Below are 26,555 nucleotides of genomic sequence, written 5' to 3' on the forward strand. Positions count from 1 at the left end.
GGAGGAGGGCCGAGCGCGCCCCGGGGCTCGCGACTCCAGGGAAATCGGGGGTATCCCGGGAGAGCTCCAGGGGCGGAAAGGGCGGCGGCGGAGAGCAGCTTCTCGCCGCCTCGGCGGACGGGCCTTCTCGGGGCAGCGAGGGAGGCAGGAGCCGCCGCCAGGCCCGCCCGCCGCCCCTCCAGCCCAGGGAGCGCACCGGGTCCCGAGTCCTAAGAGCGCGCCAGGCAGGAAGTCCCGCCCCCACGCCGACGTCACCGACGCCGCGGACGCCGGGCGCGACCAGCGACCGTTAGAGGGAGGAGGCGAGCCGAGCCGCGGCGGGAGCGGCGGGGGCGCCACGACGGAGCGCTTGGGGCGCGCAGACTCCCCCGAGCCCGAGGGACCCCGGCGCTGGCTTCAGCGAGCAGAGTGACGGGCGCGGGGGAGCGGGCGACCGGTCCCCCTCGCCTCCGGGCAGCGCTGCGTTTCTAGGGCCCCCCGTCGCACTCTTCCCCCCTCGAGGGCTCCGGGGAGGCCCTGCCGCCGCCGTCCCGCCCTCGTCCCCGATCGCGCACACTTAAGGGCCGCGAGGCGCCTGCTGCCCCGTCAGCCTTGCGGCCTCCGCCCCGCGGCTCAGCAGTCGGCTCAGCAGGCCCGGCGGACGTGGCCGCCCCACACCCCACACGGCTCACCTGGTTGCCGCAGGCCAGGGCCCGCTCGGGGGGCTTTGCGAGCTGGTGGTCCTGAGGGCGTGCAGCAGAGCTGGAGGAGAAGGTAGCAGTTTCTTGAGAGCATCCCTTAACATGCCGAGGGCTGAAATGAGGTCGGGTGTTCAGCCGTTAAGGATCCGTCGTAAAAGACAAGCGCGCTCTCTTTGCCGCCTTTGTTCCAGGGTCCTGGTTCGGGGTTTGGGTTCTCCCTGCTCTGTGAAGCACAGCTTAGTTCTCACCCGGGCTCTAGTTACAATTAGAAAGGCAACTGGGTTGGCACCTCTTTTGTTGAAAGGAGGAAGGAGAAGCCATTTGGATGGGACTGTAAGTTGGGTCATGTGGAGGGTCACCGCATGGCTGACAAAGGCGTGGGGAGGCAGGATCAGTGAATGGAAGGTAGAATCCAGAGCCCAGCTGCTGGGCCAAGTAGCTCGCATTTGCTGAGCGCTCGGCTGTCAAGTACCAGAGCCCTTTTTCATGTCATGTTATTTAACCCTAAAGCAGGGTTCTTATTATTTTCTCAATTTCACCACTTTACCCAGAGCCTTTACTGGTAAGTATTGAAGCCAGGAAGTCGGGACTCCAGAAGTCTTGGTGGTAATCAGTAAACTGTATGCTACAAATCACTGCCAAGTGGGAAAAAAGGTTATCTCAGGGCAGCCCAGGTGGCTCAGCGGTTTAGCACCTGCCTTCGGCCCGGGGCGTGATCCTGGGGACCCGGGATCGAGTCCCACGTTGGGCTCCCTGCATGGAGCCTGCTTCTCTCTCTCTCTCTCTCTCCCTCTCTCTGTCTCTCATGAGTAAATAAAATCTTTAAAAAAAAAAAAAAAAAAAAAAAGGTTAGCTGAGAAATAACGGAGACAGGCTTTTTATTTTTTAGCTCCTTTCTCAAATAAATACCATATGAATCAAAAACTTAAATGTAAAGAATGAAGCCATAAAAATACTACAAGAAAATCAAGGTGAATATCTTTATTTATTTCTATTTATTCATAGAGACAGAGACAGAGAGAGAGAGAGGCAGAGGCACAGGCAGAGGGAGAAGCAGGCACCATACAGAGAGCCCAACGTGGGACTCGATCCAGGGCCCCCAGGATCACGCCCCGGGCCTAAACCGCTGCGCCACCGGAGCTTCCCAAGGTGAATATCTTTATAATCTTGAGCTGAGAAAGGCCTTTGCTAAGTATGAAATGAGAGAAGCCATAATGGACAAAAAACTGATAAAAATTAACCTCATGAAAATTGTAATCTTATACAAATTGTAATCTGCACACAAAAAAATTAACCAGTGGAAGATACATTTGTATCATGTGGAAAGAGAAGGAAAAATATTCCTGCTATACAAAGAGCTCATAGAATGTCAATTTTAAGGGGCGCCTGGGTTGCTCAGTCAGTTAAGCATCCAACTTAGACTATTTTGGCTCATAATGATCTTAGGATTGTGAAACCCACCCCTGCATCCTGCTCTGTGCTCAGTGCAGTCTGGTAAGACTTTCCCCCCTTTTCCTCTGCCCCTCTCCCCTATGCTAGTGGGTTTGTGTACATGCTGTGTGCTCTCTTCTCTCTCAAATCAATCTTCAATTTTTTTAAAGTATCAATTTTTAAAAACAAATTATCCAAGGAAATCAATAGGACATTTTTAAACTAAGAAAAACAAACATCTAATTAAATGAAAAGATGCTCAACATTCCAAACACATCCTTTTTGTCCATCAGGGTACATAGAGATACGTGGTTACTATTGCTATTGTGCACTATTGATGGTAAGGTTGAAATTGGGACAATCTTACTTACCAAAATTTCATTAGTCTTTGCCCCAAAATCTCATTTCCCAGTCCATTCATTCTAAGGAAAAAAGCAAAGTAAACGTTCACATGGATATTTCTCACTCCCTTTTTGTAATTGGTGTTTTTAGAAACAAAACAAAACAAAAAGAAGTGCCATCACTAGGATGCTATTTAAGTTACAGTGCATGTGGACATGGAATACCTTTAAGCCATCAGAAACAATGATGAAAATATTCATATGAAATACATTAATAGCATATGGGTACCCCCCCCCATAAAAGAATATAAATTAGCAGGAGCAGTGTCATCTTGGCACAAATATATATGTGGATATAAATGTACAAAAAAGATCTAGAAGGATGTTGCCCAAAATGCAGATGGTTTTTATTTTGTCTCTTGGACTTTTTTATCATTTGAATTTTTTTATTTATTTTTTATTTTTTTTATTTATTGGAGTTCAATTTGCCAACATATAGCATAACACCCAGTGCTCATCCTGCAAAGTGCCCCCCTCAGTGCCCATCACCCAGTCATCCCAACCCGTCACCCACTTCCCCTTCCACTGCCCCTTGTTCGTTTCCCAGAATTAGGTGTCTCTCATGTTTTGTCACCCTCACTGATATTTTCACTTGTTTTCTCTCCTTTCCCTTTATTCCCTTTCACTAATTTTTAAAAAAAAATTTTTTTAATTTTTATTTATTTATGATAGTCACAGAGAGAGAGAAAGAGGCGCAGAGACACAGGCAGAGGGAGAAGCAGGCTCCATGCACCGGGAGCCCGATGTGGGACTCGATCCCGGGTCTCCAGGATCGTACCCTGGGCCAAAGGCAGGCGCCAAACCGCTGCGCCACCCAGGGACCCTTTCACTAATTTTTATATTCCCCAATCATTTGAATTTTTAAAATAAAGTACATATCATTTTTACCGAAACTTGTTTTATTTTTAATTAAAGATATGTTAGTGAAACGGCAGCCAGTTGACTGTAGATGCCCATAGGTAGAGGACCAATGTGAAATAATTATATCTGAGATCTAAATTCTCAGCTTTTTAAGTGTCCATAAATTTGATTATATTAATTTACCTCAAGTTAGCCAAATGTAACTCATCACTTGGACATCATGATTCTGACTTCTTAAATTGGACAGTGTATCTTTCCTGTTGTTTGCTGTTTACCTCTCATGGTATTTGTCACACTGAATTAGAATTCCCTCTTTCTGTCACTAGACTGTATGCTCCTTCAATATATCCTTTTCTTCCATATGTTATATATTTATTTTGCCCTGATTCATTGTCATCTACTTTATTTTTGTATGCAGAAATTTTAATTTTAATGCAGTCAAAATAATGAATTATACAGATATTACAGGGATAGTTCAACAATTCTATGCCAATAATTTGACAACTCAAATGAAATGGACAAATTCCTGAAAAGAATACAAAAAAACTGACACAAGAAGAAAAAGAAAAGCTAAATTAGATGAGTATCAAAGAAACGGAATTTCTAATAAACTTTCCCACAAAGAAAATTCCAGGGCCAGATGGGTTCACCAGGAAATTTTATCAGACTTTTAAAGAAGATAAAATACTAACCCTAAATATTTCAGAGAATAGAGCAAGAATGAACACTTCGAAACTCATTTTATGATGCCAATATAATCCTGATATCAAAACTTGACCAGGACATTTTACAAGAAAATTACAAACCTCATGAATATAGACTTTAAAATTCTTAATGAAATATTGGCAAATTGAACCTTGCAATATAAAGGGTGAAATCCCAAGGAAGATGTGGTTTAACATTGAAAAGTCAGTGTAATTCACCACATTAACAGAATGGAAAAGAAAAAATATTGATCTCTGTAAATGCAGAAAAATCTGACAATCCAAACCCATTCATGTTAAAATACTTAAAGCAAGTATAGAAGGGAACTTCCTCAGTGTAACAACAATCATCTTTAAAAAAATGTAATGGTGAAATATTAAATTTTTTTCTCCTAACATTAGGAGAACATAATGTTTGCTCTCACCACTTCTATTCAGGGTTATGTTGAAGGTCCCAATTAGTGTAATAATAAGAAAATGCATAAAGATCAGAAAAACTTGGACTTCCTGATTTCAAAACTTACAACAAAACTACAGTAATTAACACAGATGTACTGCCAAAAACATGTATCAGTGAGATGTAATTCAGAGTCCAGAAATAATACCTTTATATTTATGGTCTATTGACTTTTGACAAAGGTGCCAAGATAATTCAATAGGGGAAAGAATGGTCTTTTCAAAAAGTGATGATGTTGGGAAAACATGGAGAAGAATGAACTTGAATCCCTATACATATACAAATGTTATGATACGTCAAAGACCTAAATGTAAGAGCTAAAAACTCAGAAGAAAACATAGCCATAAATCTTCATGGCATGGCAATGCCTCACCAAAATTTAAAAATTTTGTGCTTCAAAGAACACTATCAAGAAAGTGAAAAGACTGCATTTCCTGGTGCTCCTCTCAGGCCAAACCTTGGCCCCCAACCTTCCCCATTTCAGATGAAGTGAGTGCACTACATGTGGAAGAAGAGAAAATCCCGTAAGTTAGCTGATGCCAAGGCATTTCTGAGTAACTGGTGCATGACAGCTGTGTGACTGTGGAGAAAGGGATCTAGGTTTCCGAGCAGAACACCAAGGACTACTTTTGAGTTCTGAACCTTAAGAACTCTGATACCTCACTGCACAAGGTTCTAGCAGTGTTGGTGTGTCCACAGTCTCTGCCTTATTTTGCTGCTAAATTCCGCCTCAGTGTGACTGATGCTTCCAGAAGACTGTGGCTTCCTCAAAAGTCTTGGGGGTGTGCACTGTCTTTGATACAGCAATAACTGTAGATTTCAGCACCCTGGAAAGTCAGAAGGATCTGTGCCTTGATGCCACCAGCACAATGAGGAAGAGCCAGTGTTACCCAAGCTCACCTCCACCTGTCCAGGCTGGGCCCCATATTCGGAACATAGGCTGGGCTACCCTTGTCACCCTTCCAACTCTACACCACCCACTCTCCCCAGCAGATCATGGGCTCCCTGGTGATGGATTACTTCGCCAGATAGCAGAACCTATCCCCAGACAAGATTTTCCACGTTATTGTGGCCCCTTGCTACAACAATAAACTGGAGTTCCTCTGAGAAGATTTTCACACAGCTTCACATGGTTTCCTGGGTGCTGACTGCATATTAACCTCAGGTGAAATTTTTTCAGATAATGGAGGAAAGTGACCTCTTGGTGAAAAGACACTGCCATGTACACTCTGCTTGGAGGCCTGAAGGAAAAGATGAGGCACCATGATGGAGCCAGCTCCAGCAGGTACCTGGCACACATCTTCAGGCATGCAGCCAACCAGCTGTTTAATGAGGATATGAGGGAAGTCACCTGCCACATCCCGAGGAACAAAGACTTGCAGGAGGTTAACTTTGAAAAGAATGGGTAGGTTCTGTTATGCTTTGCTGCTGTGTACTGCTTTCAAAACATCCAGGATGGTTCTGAAACTGAAGAAGGGCAATTTGTCATACCACTTGGTAGCAGTGCTTGCCTGGACCAGAGGATGTTTAAATGACGGAGGCCAAGCCCAGACCAAGGATGGGCATGCAGACAAGGTGCTGCCATGGCAGATGGAAGGCATACACACTGATATCCCCATGCAGCCCCCTAGACCAGTGCCCACATACAGGAGCTATACCAGGAGTGGATAAACAAAACCAACTGCCCCAGACTCCAAGAAGTTGTGCACAATGTACCAGGGCCCAGCGCTTCCTGCCATCAGCTGAGACATCAAGTGGTAAAGGTCAAGAAGGCTGGGAGGCAGGTCCTATTAGCTGCCCGAAGAGAGAAGAGCAGCTGAGTGTGAGCATCACAGACAGTGGAGGAAAACCGCTCAGCTTCTCAGTTATTACTTTGGTTTTTCAGAATTCTCCATACCCTATTTGTTCATGGCTCCCTCATTCAGTTTGATATGGTGCTATCTTTGTAATAATACGTGACTGGAATAATTTAACATAAGAGAAGCACTGCCCCATGTTAAGTATCCTTTTAGCTTAAGACTGAAAAACATCCCGAAGAACAAAAATGAAAACAGATTACTATCTTTTAGGCCTAAAAAAAATCCAAAAAATGTCCTGTGAAGAGCTAAGACCCCAGAAGTCCAGATTCATGTGCCTCAGAAAGATTTGATGTGGAAATTAAGACAAGATGCAACCAGGTTGCAGGTTTAGTGGTGCTACAGTCCACAGTCTGCCTGATTAGGCTCTTATTTTTAATCAATTATGTTATTCTTGAAAATATTTTTGCTAGAATATGAATAAATTGCAACATTTTGGAATCAGGGGCTCATATACAAATCTGGATTTCCAGCTTTTCTGGCAACAGTGGGTCACGTTCTTCAGTGCTGTGGTTGCCAGAGTGCAGTAGTAGCCTCCTCCTAGGACCAGACCTCCAACGGTGTGACCCTGTGTGTGCTGGTGGCTTAAACCCCAAACTCACACTTTTACAATTCAGCCTTTAAGCTGAACTCACCTTGAGGGCAGGGGAGGTCTGGCAAGAATGGCAAGTGTTACAGACAGAAAGGAGGATGGAGATGGGCTGCCCCACTTAGGCCAGGCTGTGTGTTCAGGAGGCAACTACCTTAATCCCTCCGCAGTGGGTTAATAGCAGAAGACCCTCCTGATCCTGCTGTGGTCCTGCCTCCCTGGGACCTGTGCTTCTTGAGGGACTCTCATTCTGCAGCCTGCACTGTTCCTGTGAGCACATCTTAAGAAGTAAGAGAGAAAGTGGTTTATCCACAAACAAAGAGAAAGCAACCAGAAATCTACAGAATCATGGCACTCTACATCAGAACTCGTTTTTGAAATGAAAGACAGCTGAGAATGGCCTGGAGTTTGTTTTTCAAAGCACTTGGGTTTTGTTAACATGAGTGATGATGTTCTTAAGCTCTCCATGCTCTAAACCCTTAGCAGGCTCAGTTTCCTTCATCGTATTCTGTATCATATTGTACCCGTATACTTACCGAGTTGATAGCTAGATATTGTGTGAAATTGTATATTTTTAGGGCACTTGGCTGGCTCAGCTGGATGAGCATGAGACTCTTCATCTTGGGGTCATGAGTTCAAGCCCCACATTGAGTGTAGAGACTACTTAAATAAAAACTGTTTTAAAAAATTGTACATTATTTTCTTTCAATCTATTCACAATCAGATTTCATCCTTCACAGTAACTGATACAGAATAAACAGGAAGAGCGTGAGGGGAAAAAAATAAAGTGAAGAGATAACCTACAGAATAGGGGAAACTATTTGAAAATCATATCTGATAGGAACTTGTATTCAAAAATATATAAAGAATTCTTACAATTCAACAATAAAAAGACAAGCCAATTTAAAATGGACAAAGGATTTGAATAGAGAGTTCTCTAAAGAAGATAAACAAAAAAAAAAAAAAAAAAGGAAGATAAACAAACAGCCAATAAAGCACATGAGAAGATGATCAACGTCATTTGTCATTAGGGAAATGTAAATCAAAACCATGATGAGATATCATCTTATACTCACTAGGATGGCATGGATAATAACAACCATTAGTTAGGATTTGGAGAAATAGAAACCCTCACACCCCAGTGGTAGGTAATGTAAAATGGTGCTTTGGGAATAGCTTGGCCGTTCCTCAAGAGTTTAAAACATAAAGTTACCATATGACTCAGCATTTCTACTCCTAGGTATATACCCAAGTGAATTGGAAACATATGATCACACAAAAATTTGTATACAAATATTCATAGCAACCCTATTCATAACTAAAAGGTAGAAACAACCCAAATCCCCATCAACTAATGAATAAATAAACAAATTGGTATATCTATGCAATGGAATATTACTCAGCCATAAAAATGATGTGCTGACATGCTACCACCTGGATGAACCTTGAACACATGATATACTAAGCAAAAGCTACATATTTTGGAATTAAATAGTGATGAGGTTGCACAACTTTGCAAATATATTAAAACCACTGAATTATACATTTGAAAAGTGGGTTTTATAGTATATGGATTATATAAAAAAATTAGGAATAAGTAAATAAGTAAAACTGCAGTCACAGACCACATGATTGTATATATAGAAAAGCCTATGTAATACACAAAGGAGCTACTAGAAGTCACAAGATATAGGGTCAATACACAAAAATCAATTCTACTTCTGTACACCAGCAACAAACAATTGGGAAATGAAACTGAAAACAATACCATTTGTATAATGTATCTAGAAATATCAGAAACCTAGGAATAAACATGACAAAATATGTACAAGATCTCTGTATTGAAAACCATAAAACATAGCTGATGGAAATTTTTTTTTAATATTTTATTTATTTATTCATAGAGACAGAGAGAGAGAGGCAGAGACACAGGCAGAGGGAGAAGCAGGCTCCATACAGAGAGCCCGACGTGGGACTCGATCCTGGGTCTCTAGGATCACGCCCTGGGCTGAAGGCGGCGCTAAACCACTGAGCCACCGGGGCTGCCCTGATGGAAATTTTTAAAGTCTTAAATATGTCATATTCATGGATGGTAAAATCCTATCATTAAGACAGTAAAACTCTATCCATTTTCCATTTTTCCTTTGATTTGTAAATTCAACCCAATCCCTATCAAAATTCCAGCAAGCTCTCTTTGGGTTTGTTTGGGGTTTTTTTTAGGCATAGATGAAGTAATTCTAAAATTTATCTTAAAAGCTGAAGGACCTAGACTAGCTAAAACAATATGTAAAAAGAACAATGTTGGAAGTCTTATACAACCTGATTACAAGGTTTCTGTAAAGTTATAGTAGGCAAGATAGTATGTTACTATATAAGGATAGGCTAGTAAATAAACAGATTCAAGTCTACAAATAGAACCCCCCATATACAGTCATTTCATTTTTGACTAAGGCACTAAAGCAATTAAATGTGAAAGAAAGTTGTTACTGTTGTTTTAAAAAAAAAATGTTGCTAAAACAATTGGATATCTATTTGTTTTTTTTAAAAAAGGATATCTATTTGTTTATATGTATTTAACTCCATATATAAAATTAAAGATGGTTCACAGAACCATAAAACTTCTAGAAGAAAACATAGAAGATCATCTTTATAACTTTGGAGTAGGCAAATATTTCTTGCATGGGACACAAGAGGCACTACTCATAAAAGCAAAAATTGACTTGGACTTCAAACCTTGAAGTCAAGCTGGACTTCATCAAAATTTAAATTTCTGTTCTTCAAAGACAGCATTACACTACAGACTGGGAAGTATGCACCACATATGTATCAAGCAAAGGACTTGTATCAAGAATATATAAAGAAGTCCTACAAGTTAATAACAATTAAGTTATGAACAATAACACACTGAAGTTAATATCTCAACTGAGTAGGTATAGAAAAAATGTGCCTCAAAAAAAAAAAAAAAAGAAAAAATGTGCCTCAACATAATAAAGACTATATATGACAAGTCCACAGCTAACATCATACTCAACAGTGAAAAGCTGCAAGATTTTCCTCTAAGATCAGGAACAATACAAAGTTGCCCACTCTCACCACTTTTATTCAAAATAGTATTGGAAATCCAACTAGGAATCAGAAAGGCACTAAGTGCACCCATATTCAAAGCAAAGGCAGATATATGATCCTGAGGGATAAATCCAAACTGCAGAAAAGCTTCATAAGCTATCAAACAACAATGGGTTTGTCTACTAGGGCAGATAAATGAAAGAAATTGCTATAAAACTGAAGGCTTTGCTATTATGGAGTTAACAAAGTTCACATAACAGTAATTGGGATAATGGGGTCCTTAGAACCTAAGAGGAAATTGTGCACAAGTTCCAATGAGAAAAAGTGAGGACATTTGGAGTATCTGAGCAAGAAAAGAATGCTCTAGGATATGGGAATTCTTTTAATAAAGAGGAGGCATTCCAGTATTGCTTTTTACATTTAATACTTTGTTGCCAGAGCCAGAACTAATGTAGAGAAATATGCTTATACTTCAGAATGTCAAGGAAAAAAAGTTATATGTCATATGGCTCAGTGGCAGACAAAAACTATTTTTGTCTCTTAAAATTTCACATACTTTCTCCTTATCTCTCCTCCTTTCCTATTTCTCTTACCATTCTCCTTTTCCTTCTTAATCTCTTTCATCGTCTTCATTTGTCTTTTTCCTCAAAATCAGTTTTCTCAACCTTAGTTTCCTTTCTGAGTCCCTTAAGGAGCCAGTTTTCCTAATTGCTTTCTCTTACACCTATGAGATCTTAAATTACAGATATCCCATATATCTGTTACATCCTGTGGCTCTTTGGAGGGCCACAAACCATTGTAATATCTCAGGGTTTTTGCCCATCAAGAATGCATGCTCCATGTAATAAGCTCTTTGAGGGAAGATCATGTTTGGTTTATCACTGTATACTTTTGCACTTAATAAAATTCTTGGGATATAGCAGGGAATCAATAAATATAATTGATTGAATACTCATCGGGTGAAAAGTGAAAAATGGGGGCACCTTGGTGGCTCAGTTGGACACCTGCCTTGGGCTCAGGTCATGGTCCCAGGGTCCTGGGATTGAGCCCCGCATCAGACTTCCTGCAGAGCAGGAAGCCAGCTTCACCCACTCCTGCTCTCCACTGCTTATGCCCTCACTCACTGTCTCTGTCAAAATATTTTTTTTTAAAGTGAAAAACAATCTCTGATATAAACTTATAAGCCAACTAAACTACTATTCTTGGGTGTTTTTTAGACAATGCTACCTACTATTGATTACTGAACAATACCTCCACATTCCAGGAATGTCTTCCTGAGATTATATCCTTGTGCTTTGATCAAACCTGGAAAGCACTTAATCACAAAAGCAGTGCGTTTGCAGCCTTTTCTGAGTTTGGATTACTTATACAGCTAATTTCATCTATCATAACTGAAGTTTTTTTTCCCTAGCTTCAGTTTCAGACACTGATCACTTCCTAATTTTTTCACTAACCTCTGATGCTATAGAGCCTCTTTGGTACTTATATCCCATTATTCAAGTTTATCAGTTTCAGTTGAGGTGCAAGAATTATTAGAGAGAATGAAAAGAAAGTGAAGGCACTGTAGGAGAGGGAGAAAAGAAATAGAGGTCATTAAACGTTTCTGTTTCTTTTTTATCTGTAAGAGCTCCCCTAGCTATAAAACTTTGTGGTCTTGATGGTTACACCTTGAGTGGTTCACAAGAAAAGCATGTAGCAATCTGTGGAGATGTTAGTTGCCTCAAGGTTAGGGAGACAGGAGAACCCTGGGTGGCTCAGTGGTTTAGCACCCGCCTTTGGCCCAGGGCGTGATCCTGGAGTCCCAGGATCCAGTCCCCATCTGGCTCCCTAAATGGAGCCTGCTTCTCCCTCTGCCTATGTCTCTGCCTCTCTCTCTCTCTCTCTCTCTCTCTCTCTCTCTCTCATGAATAAATCTTTAAAAAACAAAAAAGATTAGGGAGACAGTGCTACCAGCATTTGTGGGTAAGGCCAGGGATGCTAAATATCCTCCAACACATAGGACTTTGATCAAAGGAAAAGAGGACACCAGGACAGAATCAGATGAGTCGGGTGACTCAGTTTGTTAAGTGTTTGCGTTTGGCTTAGGTCATGAGCCCAGGGCCCTGGAATCGAGCCCCATGTCCAGCTCCCTGCTTGGTAGGGAGTCTGCTTATCCCTGTCCCTCTGCCCCTCCCCCTGCTTATGCTCTCTCTCTCTCAAATAAAAAAATAAAATCTTTTTTAAAAAATCAGATGAGCAAGATATTTATTGGGGAGAATGGCTGTTAAGAATACAGGAGAAAGGAAGAAGTAGGCCAGGAGTGCCTTCACACTGATGTAGCTCTGACACTCAGGAGAGAGGGAAACAAGCAAGGTTAGGCAGGGAGAGCCTTAGGATGCGGTATAGCTCTGACAAAGTCTTGGCCAGGCCAACAGGGAGCCTTGGAGCAAAAACTGACCCCCGTTTGAGGGGTCTCAATTTGGGCAGGCACAGTCTGGCTCTAGTACCCTTACTGTGCTCAGCCATTGGTGGGGAAATGTTCAAGGAAGGTAAGGTTGTAGCATATATGCTGTGGTGAATTCCCAAAGTATGGCACTAGAAGACTGTTCGCTAACTACAAGCCTCACAGCAGGTGCTCAAGGGGGCTCACTCTTGCTATTTCTCTCTCTCTCCCCTTTATAAAGAAAACAAAAATAACACTTTACCCAGAAACCTTTGCCTATATAAAGCAAGAGAACAAGAGGATATAAACAAGATCATCTGAGACATGCCAAAGTGATGAGTTTGATGCTTTTCCTTTCTTTTTTCTCCCCTAGGTTAAAGTTGGTCACAATAAATTTGGGGAGACAAGCCTTGAGAATCGAGATCCAACATGGAAAATAAGATGAATTGACTTCCCAGGCTGCATGAGTATTCACATTTCTCATTTGCAATGGGTTTGTTTCTTCTTATGACCTCAAAATGCATTGAGGAACTTAGGGAAAACTATATGGCATTCTTTAGGTTTTCCTTATCATCACTAAGTGAAATAGCATCAAAATATTTTTAGAAAAGTGGCAGCATCTGGCATACAGTATCAATAATCTTATCATAGATCCACTGAGGCTCCCACTTTACTGTCAATTTCGTTCGCATTCACAGTTTTAGCATTACAGCTAACTATTTTTTTAGTTGATGATCTGCAACCCTTTGCCTGAGCTATAGGCAGGCACTTTGGTGGGGGGTTGGGGGGGGACGAGAATCTTCATATCATCATTAACAAATGCTTTACTAGTTTCTTTATTTGGCCATCAGGTGCTTCAGAATAGGCCAGTTTGGGAGGAATTTTCTTGGCATATTTTTAATTTGTATCTTGATTTTTGGAGGTAAATTTGTCATTTTTAATTGCTGCCGGAGGCATTTTGTTGAAGGATTCCTTTTTGGTTCCTTCATCTTCGTCATCTGCTTCATCTTCTTTATAAGTATCATTTCCTGATATTTCTGTAGCTTTAGAAGAATTTGCATCTATTATTTCTCATCCTCTTCATAATTTCCTCAATCCTATTTTTTCTTTCCAGTCTTTCCAGCAGATTCTCTCTCGAAGATCTGAGCAGTGTATCCCATGACCACCTAAATACCCCTTGCCCCTCACTGATCCATTTTCTCCACTTATGTTCTGGGTGCAGCTCTTCTACAATTCCTCTAGACTTCTCTTCCTGAGCTAAACCTTAGAAGAAGGAGATTACTAGGACAGACTACACCCCCATCACTCAGTTGGTCTCAGGGCTGCAACTGCTATTCATCCTCCTCCTCTAGTACCCATTCCAAATCCTACTGTTTTACCAGTAGTAGCTTACCTAGGTGTGACCCAAATCCTTATTCCTAAAGAGAATGCGTGGTTATTGGCAACTGTATCCTTTTCAGGCAGGGATTCCTGCACATGTCCTCCCACATCTCCAATTACATATTAAGAGACTTCCAAGGGTTCCAAGGGAATCACCTAGGATCCACATATATTTTTCCCCATCCATTATGTGAAAGCAGCCCTTCCTCTTCCTGTTGATCTAGGTCACTTGCCCCTACCAAGTTGGGGACTCCTCTTCTTGCCTGCTGGGGGCCAGACACAAAAAGTCCAAAGTGCGCAAACAGTAGCCATAGTGTATAGTTCAGTGGGACTCTAATTGTGTTCCTTGACAAAAATGCACTTCCTTTGGGGACCAGGAATCCTAAACTTGCAAAGCCCAGAGTTGTGAGAACAGGAAGCACAATGACTCGTTGAGATATTAAGTGGGGCCACTTCTGCTCCCCCCACTTTGTTCCTGGACCCACATATTCTTCCTGTTAGGGGCAATGCCAATCAGATGTCTCCGATTTAGTGGACATACTGCATCCTGAAGGATGATATGCAATCCTTACAGAATATTGCCTCTAAACTGACACTTCAGCTGTGCTTTCAGTAGGTTGTCTAGCGCTCTTAACAGGCTGGCTGCTTCTGGGTAGTGCAGTGGGTGATAAAACCAGTAGATGCATTGGTCACAAGCTTGACACCCACATCACCTTTACTGTGCAGTAGTTCCGCTGTTTGGATGTACTGTTGAGTTAAATCCCATGCCAGCGGATAGGGCCTTCTGTAAGCTCCTAGATAGTAGTATAGGCTGAGGCTCTGCAGGCAAAATAGGCAAATCCATACCCAGAATAGGTATCTATCCATGTTAGGATGAAGTATTGGTCACTACAGAACGGAAGGGCCTCAGTGTTGTTGACTTGCCACCAAATGGCTCGTTTATCTCAAGTAAAATGCCTTATCAGGGACTCAGTGTTAGTCTCTGTTGCTAGCAAGTTAGACCTCCAGAGACAGAAGCAATTAGATTGGTCTTGGAAGGGGAATTCACGCTGTTGGGCTCATGTGTAGCCTCTATCTCTGCAAATGTGGCCATTCCATTCAGGTGCGCATTGTGCCAGTTTGGGGGAGGCCATGACAAAGCTTGGCTAACATCAACTGGAGAATCTTTTTATCTACTTGATTGTTTCATACCCTTTCCAATGTTGGAATAAACGTGATACAAACATCTTCACCTTTTGTGACCACTCTATTATGTCTGTCCACATGCCTCTTACTCCAGACTTCCATGTCTCCAATCTTCCAGGCTTTTCCTTTAAAACCCTGACCAGCTGGCCAGGCCATGGCCACTGCCCAGTCAACTATATAAATTCCCATCAGGGGTACTTATTCTTTCATACAAGAAAGTCTTTCATGACCAACTATACTGCTTGAAGCTCTGCCCACTAGGAAGATTTTCCCTCTCTATTGTCTTTTAGGGACACCACTGAATATGGCTGTAATGTGCTGCCATCCACTTTATAGTTTCCACCCATACACCAAGCCAACCCATTCATAACCAAGCTTGAGCTTTTTTTCTCCTCCCTTAGCTGGCCAGACAGCCAGAGGAAGGGGTGCTAGTGGGTCATATGGGGGTGGGGCTACTAGCTTATGCGGTTAACTCATGCCTTGGGATTTTATTTTGAATGCATCATTTCCATATTACGATGAACTGCTGCTAGGCCCATCAACTTTATGACTAGGAAAGTCTCACAGAATTCAGCTCATGATGGCAGTTCTAGACACATAGTAACTTGGTGCCTCATGGTCAAGCTTTCTGCCTCTAATGGGGCCCAGGACTATGCCAGCGGCTGTTCCTTGAAAGGAGTAAAATCTTCTGCTACAGATGGCCTGACCTTGCTCCAAAATCCCAGAAGACTATATTGTGATCTCCTATTGGGACTTGCTTTAAATTCCACACTGCCTGCTGCAGAGCCCATTGCTGTTTCCGACTACTTAGAACTGGCAACCTTCCATATACCCCAGGATATGAGCCAGAATGGTATTCCTAGGTGTGAAATTTGTGCTTTTGGAATCCAAAGAGGCCCACCAGACATTGTGCTTCATTAGTAGGAAATGCAAGATACAGAAGTTTGTCTTTTACTCTGGAGGGGATGTCTTCACATGTCACTGACTATTGGGCCTCAAAATTTTACTGAATCTTCTTAGAGTTTATCTCTCACCCTCTGGATACATGTATCTTACCAAGGCCTCTAGCATGCACGTCATGTCTTACTCATTCTACCCATCAGTATATTATTGGTATAATATTTCAGTGTAATGTTCTACGGAATGTCCAGACAGTCCAGATCTCTTCAGACTGTATTATAATAGAGGGCAGACGAATTAACATAGTCCTTGGACAAAAGTGGAAATAAATATGACCTCTTCTACATGAATGTTAATTGCTTCTTATCCTTATTTCTGGTTGGAATATAAAAGAGCACATTCAACAAATATGTGGCCACATATCAAGTACCTGAATCCTTATTAATCTGCCCTAGCAATCAATTATAGCATGTCCAACACAGCTCGAATTGGACTACTAGTTGGTTAAGCTAGCTGTGGTAGTCTATGTTCACACTGTAGGATGCACAGTGGCACTAATCACCCCCATCAACCCCGGGACACTATCATTTTTTATTATGTTAACCGGGGTGGCCAACAATTTCAAAGGCTCCCAGTTAGCCTTCCTGACTATGTTAGCTCTTATCTAACAGCCTAAGGACCCAATACTTCAGCTGCCAATTACATCTATTGCAACTATATATTTAGGTATCAGGGAAATGACCAGCAAGTAGGCCTGCAGACCTATGTGAATTCTCTGTAAGCCTGACTTTAATTAGGACTAAAAAGTTGCTTCTGTAAGCCCCGGCTTATAGAACCCAGGAACCCATGGCATGATGATGATACTCTGAGTCTCCAGTTATCAAACTCTGCTTATAACCTGGGTCCAAACAGCTCCTTGAAATGACTGGGCATCTCCCTTTCCCCCCATGGTAAGTGTCCTACTCAAGTAAATGTCCTGGGTCCCTTTGAGGAATGGGGAAAAAATCATAATATATACTTTCCACAGTGTTGCAGAGTCCTTCTCCTAGGGATTCAGCCACTTATTTAGTTGTGGACTCCAGATCTGAAAATTGGCTCAAATTCAGGAATTGAGCAACATATGACTTTTTAGTGAGATAACTTCCCCTCTATTCTTCCCTGCTTCTGATCATAGATGTTAAGCTGCACCCTTGTTAGCTGCTTATCTATTTTACCCCTAAGGTAAGGTGAACAATTTGTCCCAGTTTTTTGTAAGTTCCAAGAGAGGTACTCTTGCTCTCACACTTAGGCTTTAACTGTTCATAAACAGGCCTTAATTTCTCATTCTCTTTCTGCAGGGCATCAATATGACTTAATAACTAGCTAACTCCACTGTCTTTCTAGGCATTGCTCTCCCCATGTCTTTCAGACACCTGAACCATTATACAGGCAAGGATGCTCCCCACATTGGGAGAAAACTGTAATTTGTTTTGTTTGCCCTTTACCAATTGTTTTTGCCATTTTGAAAAATTACATCAGCAGCGGCAACACTGACTTGATATTTGAATCACCAATACAATATACCTGCATCTGAATTTGTGCCATATATACATATATATGTATATATGTATATATATATGAATATGCTTTTTAACCTTTATTTCAAAATATAAATGTAAATAAAATTGCTATCATACTCCTTTGAAATTTGTTTTCTCTAAAATCTAAAATTATTTTAAGCATGTGGAATTCTCACACGTTGTTGGTGGGAATACAAATGGTATAATTTCTATAGTAGGTATTTGGCAAAATCTAGCAAAATTAACAGTTCATTTACCTTTGACCCAGAATCTGACTTCTAATCACTTCCCAGCCTTTTGGCAAAGATCAAGTGTAGAATCCTACTTCTAGGAATCTATCCCAAAGAAAATATGACAAAAATATCAAATTATGAAAATGCAGTAATATTAATTACAGCAATATTTGTTTATAGTCTAAAACTTCTTTTAGGCCAAATGTTCATCAGTGGAGGATTGGTTTAAATACATTGTAATACATCCACATAGTGGAATATTATACAGCTATAAAAAGTAACTATGTATTGTTAAGCCTAAGTAAAACAATCCTATTGCAATGAGCACTCCCAACACTCAGGTTATGACTTAAAAACTATTTCCCTGTAAAAGGAACTGAAGAATAGCAGAATATGTCACTCCAAAATATGCCACTTAAGAATAAGGATAATTAAAAAAAAAAAAGAATAAGGATAATTTTTAGCTGAAGACAACTGAGAAATAGGAGATATAAGAAAAGCTCTCTGCTCTTGGCCTATTTGCCTGAAATCAGGACATAAACTTGTAAAAGCGTCCCCTCCTTCCCCTCTCTACCAAGAAAGGCATCAGTTAGTTATTCATGAGAGACAACTCCAGACCCTCAGCAGCCCAAAGAAGGCACCAGAGTATCACATAGAACAATCCCTGCTAAAACTAGCCCTGATCTACCATTAGCTTCCCCATTAACACTTTCCTACAATTTCCCACTTTTATTTTTTTTAATTTTTCACTTTTAGAAGCTCAAAGTCCTTTTCCTTTGTCTTGTCACTTCTCTATAAATTATTGTTCTTTGCTAAGATGTTATATATAAACTCAAATTCTAATCAATCCTTTTGAGTTTCTCATCACAGCACTCCCATTGAGGATGGATGTGTGATGCATGTGTTAATAAATTCTTCTGTCTTACTCTGTTAATCTATCTTTTGTCTAAATTTGCAGGGCCTCAGCCAATAAATTTGCAAGGCCTCAGCCAATAAACCTGAGATCAGTCAAGGCAAACCGTTCCCTATAGAACCAAGGCTCTTTTGAGGAATAGTTGACTCTAGGGTTGAGGCAGGAAATATAAGATGAGCCTGAAATATCTTTTCATACCCCAAAGCAGGGAAGGCAGTAAAGACTGTTAAAGTTGTGTCAGAAGAAATAAGGAGCCAACTTGAAGAGGCTCCATCTGACCAAAAAATGAGCCAATTTAAGCACATCATAATGAATAATGACTGAAGTAAATTAAAAATATCAAATATATTAATACAGAAGCACATAATGGTATTCAAAAGTAAAAATTTGTGGTACAAGCTTATTTTAAGACTAGTTTATGAACTGAGCACTTACACTGCCTTTCCTTGAAAATTGTATTCCCTACATAAATATTTGAAGACAGATTCATGGTGGTACAGTTGGTTAAGCATCCAACTCTTGGTTTCTGCTCAGGCTGTGATCTCAGGGTTGTATCATCCAGTCCCACTTCAGGCTCTGTGCTCAGCTTGGAGTCTACTTAGGTTTCTCTCTTCCTCTTTGTCTTCCTCTCCCCCCACTCTCTAAAATAATTTTTTTTAAATACATTTGAACTCTTTAGAAAATATTTTCTTTTTTAAGTAATCTCTACACCCAACATGGGGCTCAAACTCACAACCCCAAGATCAAGAGTCACGTGCTCTACTCACTAAGCCAGCCAGGCACCCCAAAGAAATTTCTTTAGATTTCAAATAATAAATGCAGAAAAAATTATAAAATTTAGGCTATCACCATTTTGCAATTCTTAATGAACCAATGGACCAAAGCAATGATTATTGGTGCCTGCTAAGACATCGGAAAAAGAGAAACAGTGAGATATTGATCTGCTATGATGCAATGAGAAGGGCATAGCATCACCTGTGAAATAATCCTGCCCCTAAAAAATCAAACTTGAATATCCTCAAGCCTCTAGATCTAACAGCCAGATTATAGTAAGTATTACAGAGTTAAAAGGAACATAACAAAATGACAACATAGTAACATAATAAGCAAAATCCTGAATGTGAGAAATTATGTGACAAATGACCCAGTTTCTTCATAAATACATGGTAGGAAATAGAAGAATCATTACAGTTTGAGAGATTTAAGAGATATATCAACCAAGGCAATGTTTAAGCTGATTCAAACAAATCAGCTGTAAAAAAAAAAAAAAAAGAAAAACACATGAAAATCTGAGCAAATTTTAAACTCTGAACATATTCAGGAATTATAGTTAAACTTTTGATAAGTAAGTAAAAAAAAACTTTTGATAAGTGACATAGTGGTGTGTGATTGTTTTTTAAATTAAAATAATAATTTATGAATGAAATAATACATCTAGGTGCTATCTAAGATTTGCCTTAAAATAATCTGAGAACGTCAGGATATCATATAGATCAATGGTTCTCAAACCTTAGTGGACCTACAAATCCAACTGTAGAGATGGTTAAAACAGATTCCTGGGCCTGCCTCAGAGATTTTGATTCAGTAGTCCAAGGTGAGGCCAATGAATTTGCATTTCTAACAATCTCCCAGGTGACACTGATGCTGCTTCTCCCAGGGTCACATTTCATTGGTAAGGATAAAAAAGACTTATATGATAAGTGATCACTGATAAAGCTGGGTATTAAACACATGGTTCATTTTCTTTTTTTTTTTTTTAAGTAAACTGTGCCCAATGTGGTGCTCCAACTTATGACCCTGAGATGAAGAGTCACATGCTCTACCCACAGCCAGCCAGGCACCCCAAGCACATAGTTCAATTCATTATACTTAATATGATTCTGAACTCAATTTCCAACATGTATATGGTGAGGGTGGGCAGGGTCCTCACACCAAGCAATTCTCCAGACACTAACTGGGCAGCCTACAACCCAATTCAATTCTGACACTATGTGGGGACAGCATCAGATTCCACAGGTGAAGGGATCAGTCCCACAGAACTGAGTCCCCAACCCCATCCCCTTTAGATGCCAATCACAAGCCTAGGTTATCATCTGACAGGCTATCGATTAGAGGTTCCCATGACTCCCTCCTCAGATTTGATTAATTTGCAAGAGTGGCTCATAGAGCTCAGAGAAAGTTTTTACTTACTAGATTACTGGTTCATCATAAAAAGATATAACTCAGGGATAGCCAGATGGAAGAGGTGCACAGAGCAAGTTACAGGAAAGGGGCATAGAGCTTCCACGCACACTCTGGGTGCACCACTCTGCTCGGATCTCCGCATGTTCAACCCTTCAACTGACATACAAGCTCTCCAAGCCCCAACCTTTTTATGGAGGCTTTATGACATAGATGTGACTGATTCAATCACTGGCCATTGGCAGTCGATTCCACCTCCAGCACCTCTTCCCTCCCAGAGAAGGGGAGGAGGGAACAGTGGGATTGAAAGAAGTTCCAACTCTCTGATCACATAGTTCCTCTGGTGACCAGCCACCCCTCAGGTGCTTTGCCAAAGTCACCTCATTAATATTAACAAAAGATGCGTTTGCTGCTCTCCTCCCTTAAGAAATCCCAAGCGTTTTAGGAACTCTATGGTAGAAACCATATATATATATACATACATATATATCTCACAGTATCACAATACTATTCTTCCTACTTTACAATATGTTTAACATTTTTCATGACTTCTTTTATAAAATTCACATGCCAACACCTGACAATTCCTTATGTCTGCCAACTTCTCCCAAGAATTTATATATTGCAATATGAATCTTAATTACAAATTAACCATATTTTATTTATCCTTTATAATGTGGTTAGGGTATTATATATATTATATCTATATTAATGATATACACGTGGGTTACATTATATATATACATGTTTCATTTGAGGATGGTAAAGGAGTGTTACAAATATTTATTATAAAGTGGAAATGTTGAGTCCAATAAGGGTGAAAACTGCTCTTCTTAGACAGTCTGTGGAAAAATGAGGGCTCTGGAGAAAAGCAAGCCCTGGTGGCTAAAGCAGGGGCTTCAGTGGGAAGCAAAACGACTCGCCAGGATTGCACTTCCCTAATAGAGAGGCTTAACTAATCTGAAGTTTTCCTGAGTCCTCCTAGGACACCGTTCTTGTTCACCATTTGGGATTTTCTGACAATTCAAGATGGGAAAATGAGTCTGAAAACACATTGATTTTTCTCCGACCAGCAGTAGGCTAGTTATTAGCACTCCAGGAACTTGCCTGCCAGCTCCATTTTCACTAACCTGCTGTCCAGCACCAGACAAGGACACAGCCCAGAACTGTTTGAGAAACAAGGCCTCAGGGAGTGGCTGCACTCAAGAGAGGAACTGAACAAAATACTGATAGTCTGGGTCCCCCCCCCCCCATCATTCTGATTTAATGATCAAGAGTAGGGGATGCCTAGGTGGCTCAGTCAGTTGACAGTCTGCTTTTGGCTCAGGTCATGATCCCAAGGTCCTGGGATTGAGCCCCAGGTGGGGCTCCCTGCTCAGTGGGGAGCCCTACTTCTCTCTCTCTGCCCTTTCCCCTGCTTGTATTCTCTTGCTCTCTCTCTCTCTCTCTCTCTGTCAAATAAATAAATAAAATCTTTTTTTAAAAATCTAAAAAAAATGATCAAGGGTAACTAGGCATTAGGAAGTTTAAGCTACCAAAGGGATTCTAATATGAGAGCAAGACTGAGAACCAGTGCTATAAGGCTAAAGGAGTGTTTCTGAAACTTTAGAGGGGATCGGGATCATCTGGGGGGTTGTAGGTCAGGAGTGGGGGTCGGTCATTTGTATTTCTGAACCTGTTCCCAGGCGATGCTGCTGCTGCTGCTGCTGCTCCAGAGACCGCACTTGGAGAAAGGAGAGCACTCTGCTGCATACCCTAAGCACAATGGTTCTCTCAAGGAAAAGCACTCGCGCAAACGAATTGCTAAACTTGTCACTTTTTTTTATAGAACACCATTTTTACTTGAAAGGATGCTGACACAGTGGCTTATTTCGACTTGGGTATTTGGGAGACATTTTCTCAAAAATAAAGTAAACCAGTCACTTCAAGGAAAACAAGTGACAATATTAGCTGCCAATGACGAAATCTTGAGTTTTCAAGTGAAAATTGAAATCTGCAAAACTTGAACCTACCATAAAGAGCTTGACTCCATACCAATATTTGCAGATTTCTATGGTAAAATTGGTAGTGATATTAATGGATGTGATTTGGGGATATGGCATGATGAAATCTGTCAACATTTGGAGAATCTGTATAACTCAGTGAACCAGTATTTTCCACGTGAACAGTGTATAATGTTATGAAATCATGTATGGGTGACAGAACCATTCAAAGAACAAGTTAGACCAACTGATTTTAATGTAACAGAGTACCATACGGTTTCAGACTCCACACTGCAACTAACCTTTAAAACTACTACCCAGGGGGGCACCTGGGTGGCCCAGTCTGGTTAAGCGTCTGCCTTCAGCTCAGGTCATTAACCCTGGGGTCCTGGGATCGAGCCCCATGTCATGCTCCGTGTATTAGCTCATGCTCACTCTGTCTCAAGTAAATAAATAAAATCTTTAAAAAAAAAAACAATAAAGAACCCACTACTACCTGTGGAGTTCTGGGGTAGCACAAAGAATATCCACAGCTGAAAAGGCCACTGAAACACTCCACTGCTTTTACAACTATGTATATGTGTGGGGTCAGATTTTCTTCATATACCTTAGCCTGTAGGGCTGGGAAACTTGCCCCCTTTTCCCTTCCAGGTTCCCTGACTGACCTAATAATTAAATTGACAGAAGAAAAACAACAGGAGAAAAACAAATTTAATTTTGTGCTTATAGGAGCCCACAAGGCCCTCCAGCAGTCAGGTAATTGAGGTTTACATACCATTCTGAGCTCAGGAGAAGGGGATCTCAAAGGGGAGGAAGACAATTCACAGGAAATGAAAAGAGCAGATGTTTGGTAAACAAATGTCTGCCAGGCCATGCAGATAAGTCTTCCGATCTAATACATTATTTTTGGTAAGAGCTGTCTCCCTGGTACAGATCCCCTATCTAAATTCTTTTAGGCAGTTAAGGAGGAAGTCAAAAACTCTTCTTGAGTCTGCTTTTGGGTCTAAATAGTCCACAGGCCAAAGTAGCACATTCTAGGGCAGCCTCCCCTGAGCTCCCTCAAACCCAACTCAACGTATCACAGTAGAATAAATGCAGAATCAGGTATGAGAATCCCCGTTGTCTCCTATTAATCTGGACAGTAGGTGGTGTTTGGCTGGCTCAGTTGGTAGAGCATCTGACTTTTGATCTTGGGGTCATGGGCTTGAGCCCCATGTTGATCATAGAGCTCACTTAAAAATAAATAAACTGGATATTAAAAAGATCTGGGAAAAAAAAGTGAAATAATGTCACTCTTCTAACTTCTTTTTGCTTTGGCAAATATTTAATTTTCATAAAGTTTGATTTAGTAATTTTATTATTATATTAAAGTGATTTAATGAATATTTTTGTAAATTCTCAATTTTAATTTCTAATAATATAAATACTACCAGATATAGGCCACATAAGCATAAGCTCATTGAGGCACTCAATGATTTTTAAAAGCTTAAGGGGGTCTGGAGACCAAATATGTTGAGAATGTTCTAGGGTTCCAGGAGTGTTCTATATCTTAACTTTATGAGGCTCCATGGATGTTTGTTTTGCAGTTATTTCTTACAATTTGTATAATAATCTTATGTACTTTTGTGAATGTTATGTTTCATGATTTTTTATTTTTATTTTTTTTAAGATTTTATTTATTTATTCATGACAGAGAGAGAGAGGCAGAGACACAGGTAGAGAGAGAGGGAGAGAAGCAGGCTCCATGCAGGGAGCCCGACGCGGGACTCGATCCCGGGTCTCCAGGATCACACCCCAGGCCGAAGGCAGCGCCAAACCGCTGGGCCACCGGGGCTGCCCTGTTTCATAATTTTTTATTTTTTATTTTATTTTATTTTTTAAAGATTTTATTTATTCATGAGAGACAGAGAGAGAGAGAGACAGAGACAGAGACACAGGCAGAGGGAGAAGCAGGCTCCATGCAGGGAGCCTGACATGGGACTTGATCCTGGGGCTCCAAGATCACACCCTGGCCGGAAGGCGGATGCTACACCGCTGAGCCACCCAGGGATCCCCTGTTTCATAATTTTTTAAATTGCTATTAAGGAAGCTGCCTCCTTGTTTGGTAGAAAGAGCCCGGCTTAGGAAATAAAAGTTCATGATCCAAGTTCTCTTATCTGTGTTAACCTGTTATACGGTTTTGGGGCCAAAAAAAAAAAGATTACTGCAACCCCAGCTTCTGTAAAGCATGAAAGTAGTATGCAAGTGTCAGCCGTTATTATGGCAGAGTAGCAACATGTATGAGTTGAGAAGTTTCTCTCTTCCAATGAACCCGCTTGTGACCTTACAGCAGATTTTTGATTGACAATTCCTTAAACCACCATGTTTTCCATTTTTGATTTCCAGAATACTTGGAGTTAGGTTTGGTTTCTGTAGGTTTGTTACAGATTATGTCTCCACCAAATAGTACTTCATCTTCTTGATTTATCTTTTTTAAACTGCCTCAACTTAGATCTCAATATCATCGACGACCTCAAATCTTTTGTGGAAAGAAAGGAAGACAGGAAATCTCACATAAATAATAAAGGATGCTGACAGCACATGGGAGAGCACAGTCCTTGCATGTCCTCTTTCTATAGGTTGTGAGGCAATGTTTGTGGCAATCTCGTTTCCCGCTTTCTGCAGCCCATCACCCTCAGATAAGTAAATAAAGCACAGGACTTTTCATTGCCAGGCAGTTGTCATAGCAACTTTTGACTATCCAGAGAAGAAGGAATTCTCACATCTTAAGCCCTGACTCCAGAAGAGCTAAAAAGACACAAAGACTAGAAGGAACATGAAAGAATGATTTGCAAGATGTGAAGAAACTGGCTATCTGTTATTTGGAACTTTCCCACTAAATATATGTACGTTTCTCCCTGATATAGATGTCCCCTGCTAGATTTCAGAACTCAACAGCAGTAGACTAATAATAGCTACCATTTATCATTTATTATATGCCAGACACACAGAACATTACATACATCGGGGTTGTTTTTTTTAATACTCCCAACAACACTGTAAGTGTGCTACTATTTTTGTCCACGTTTTCCCGATGAGGAAATTGAGTTTAGGGAGAGAGATGGAGCAATTTGCCCAAAGCCACATAAGAAGTGCTCAAACGTATAGCCCTCAACACAGTTGACCACTTGCTAGGACATTCTCTAGTTTTCTGGATTTCCTCCCACCTTACTGACCCAATGCTCTGCTGCCTCTTTTGTTTCTGTGTGGTCTGTAAATGCCAGCCCAACCAGGATTAAGACCTGGGCACTCCTTATCCTCATGATCTCATCTGGTGTGGCAGCTTAAAATGCCTTCCGTGTGTTGGCAATTCCCAAACGCACATATCCCACCCCAGACATCTCACGTGCATTCCATGGACTCCTGAGTGCAACTGCTTGCTTGACACTTGGATATCTGATAAATACTTGAAAGCTAATAAATCTTGCACAACTCCTGTCCTTCAGTCTTTCCTGTCTCGGTAAATGACAGATTGTCCATGCAGACACTCAAACCCAAATCCCTCAAGGTCCTCTGAGGACCTTGATTTCTCCTCTTCCCTCACCCCCGCCCCCCCCACCACTGCTAACATAGAAACAAGTTAGTCACCTTTATACCCAAAAATCTATCTTAAAGCTACTTCTTTTCAACTCCACTGCCACCACTATAATGAAGGCCGCTCTCTTTTCCTTTGACTCCCGAACAGTGTCTTTCCAACCAAGGCCCCTGCTCCTGTT

The 26,555-nt window shown here is 41.0% G+C and overlaps 1 protein-coding gene and 1 long non-coding RNA gene across 2 annotated transcripts in view; one reads left to right on the top strand and one right to left on the bottom strand.

The window, feature by feature from the left end:
• Nucleotides 1-295: 295 nt before the first annotated feature.
• On the top strand, nt 296-15,078 carry LOC144282335 (uncharacterized). The gene is made up of 3 exons (XR_013350764.1): nt 296-753; nt 1,686-1,829; nt 12,841-15,078. It is a non-coding gene; the product is annotated as an uncharacterized LOC144282335 (long non-coding RNA).
• The window catches only part of TMCC3 (transmembrane and coiled-coil domain family 3), a 339,083-nt gene continuing 315,025 nt past the window's right edge, over nt 2,498-26,555 (bottom strand). The window contains exon 4 of the mRNA XM_077845847.1: nt 2,498-2,533. Coding sequence (XP_077701973.1) covers nt 2,513-2,533 — 21 coding nt within the window. The 3' untranslated portion in view covers nt 2,498-2,512. The remainder of the gene's footprint in view (nt 2,534-26,555) is intronic.

The sequence above is a fragment of the Canis aureus genome, chromosome 13 (genome assembly GCF_053574225.1).
Source record: "Canis aureus isolate CA01 chromosome 13, VMU_Caureus_v.1.0, whole genome shotgun sequence".
NCBI lineage: Eukaryota > Metazoa > Chordata > Mammalia > Carnivora > Canidae > Canis > Canis aureus.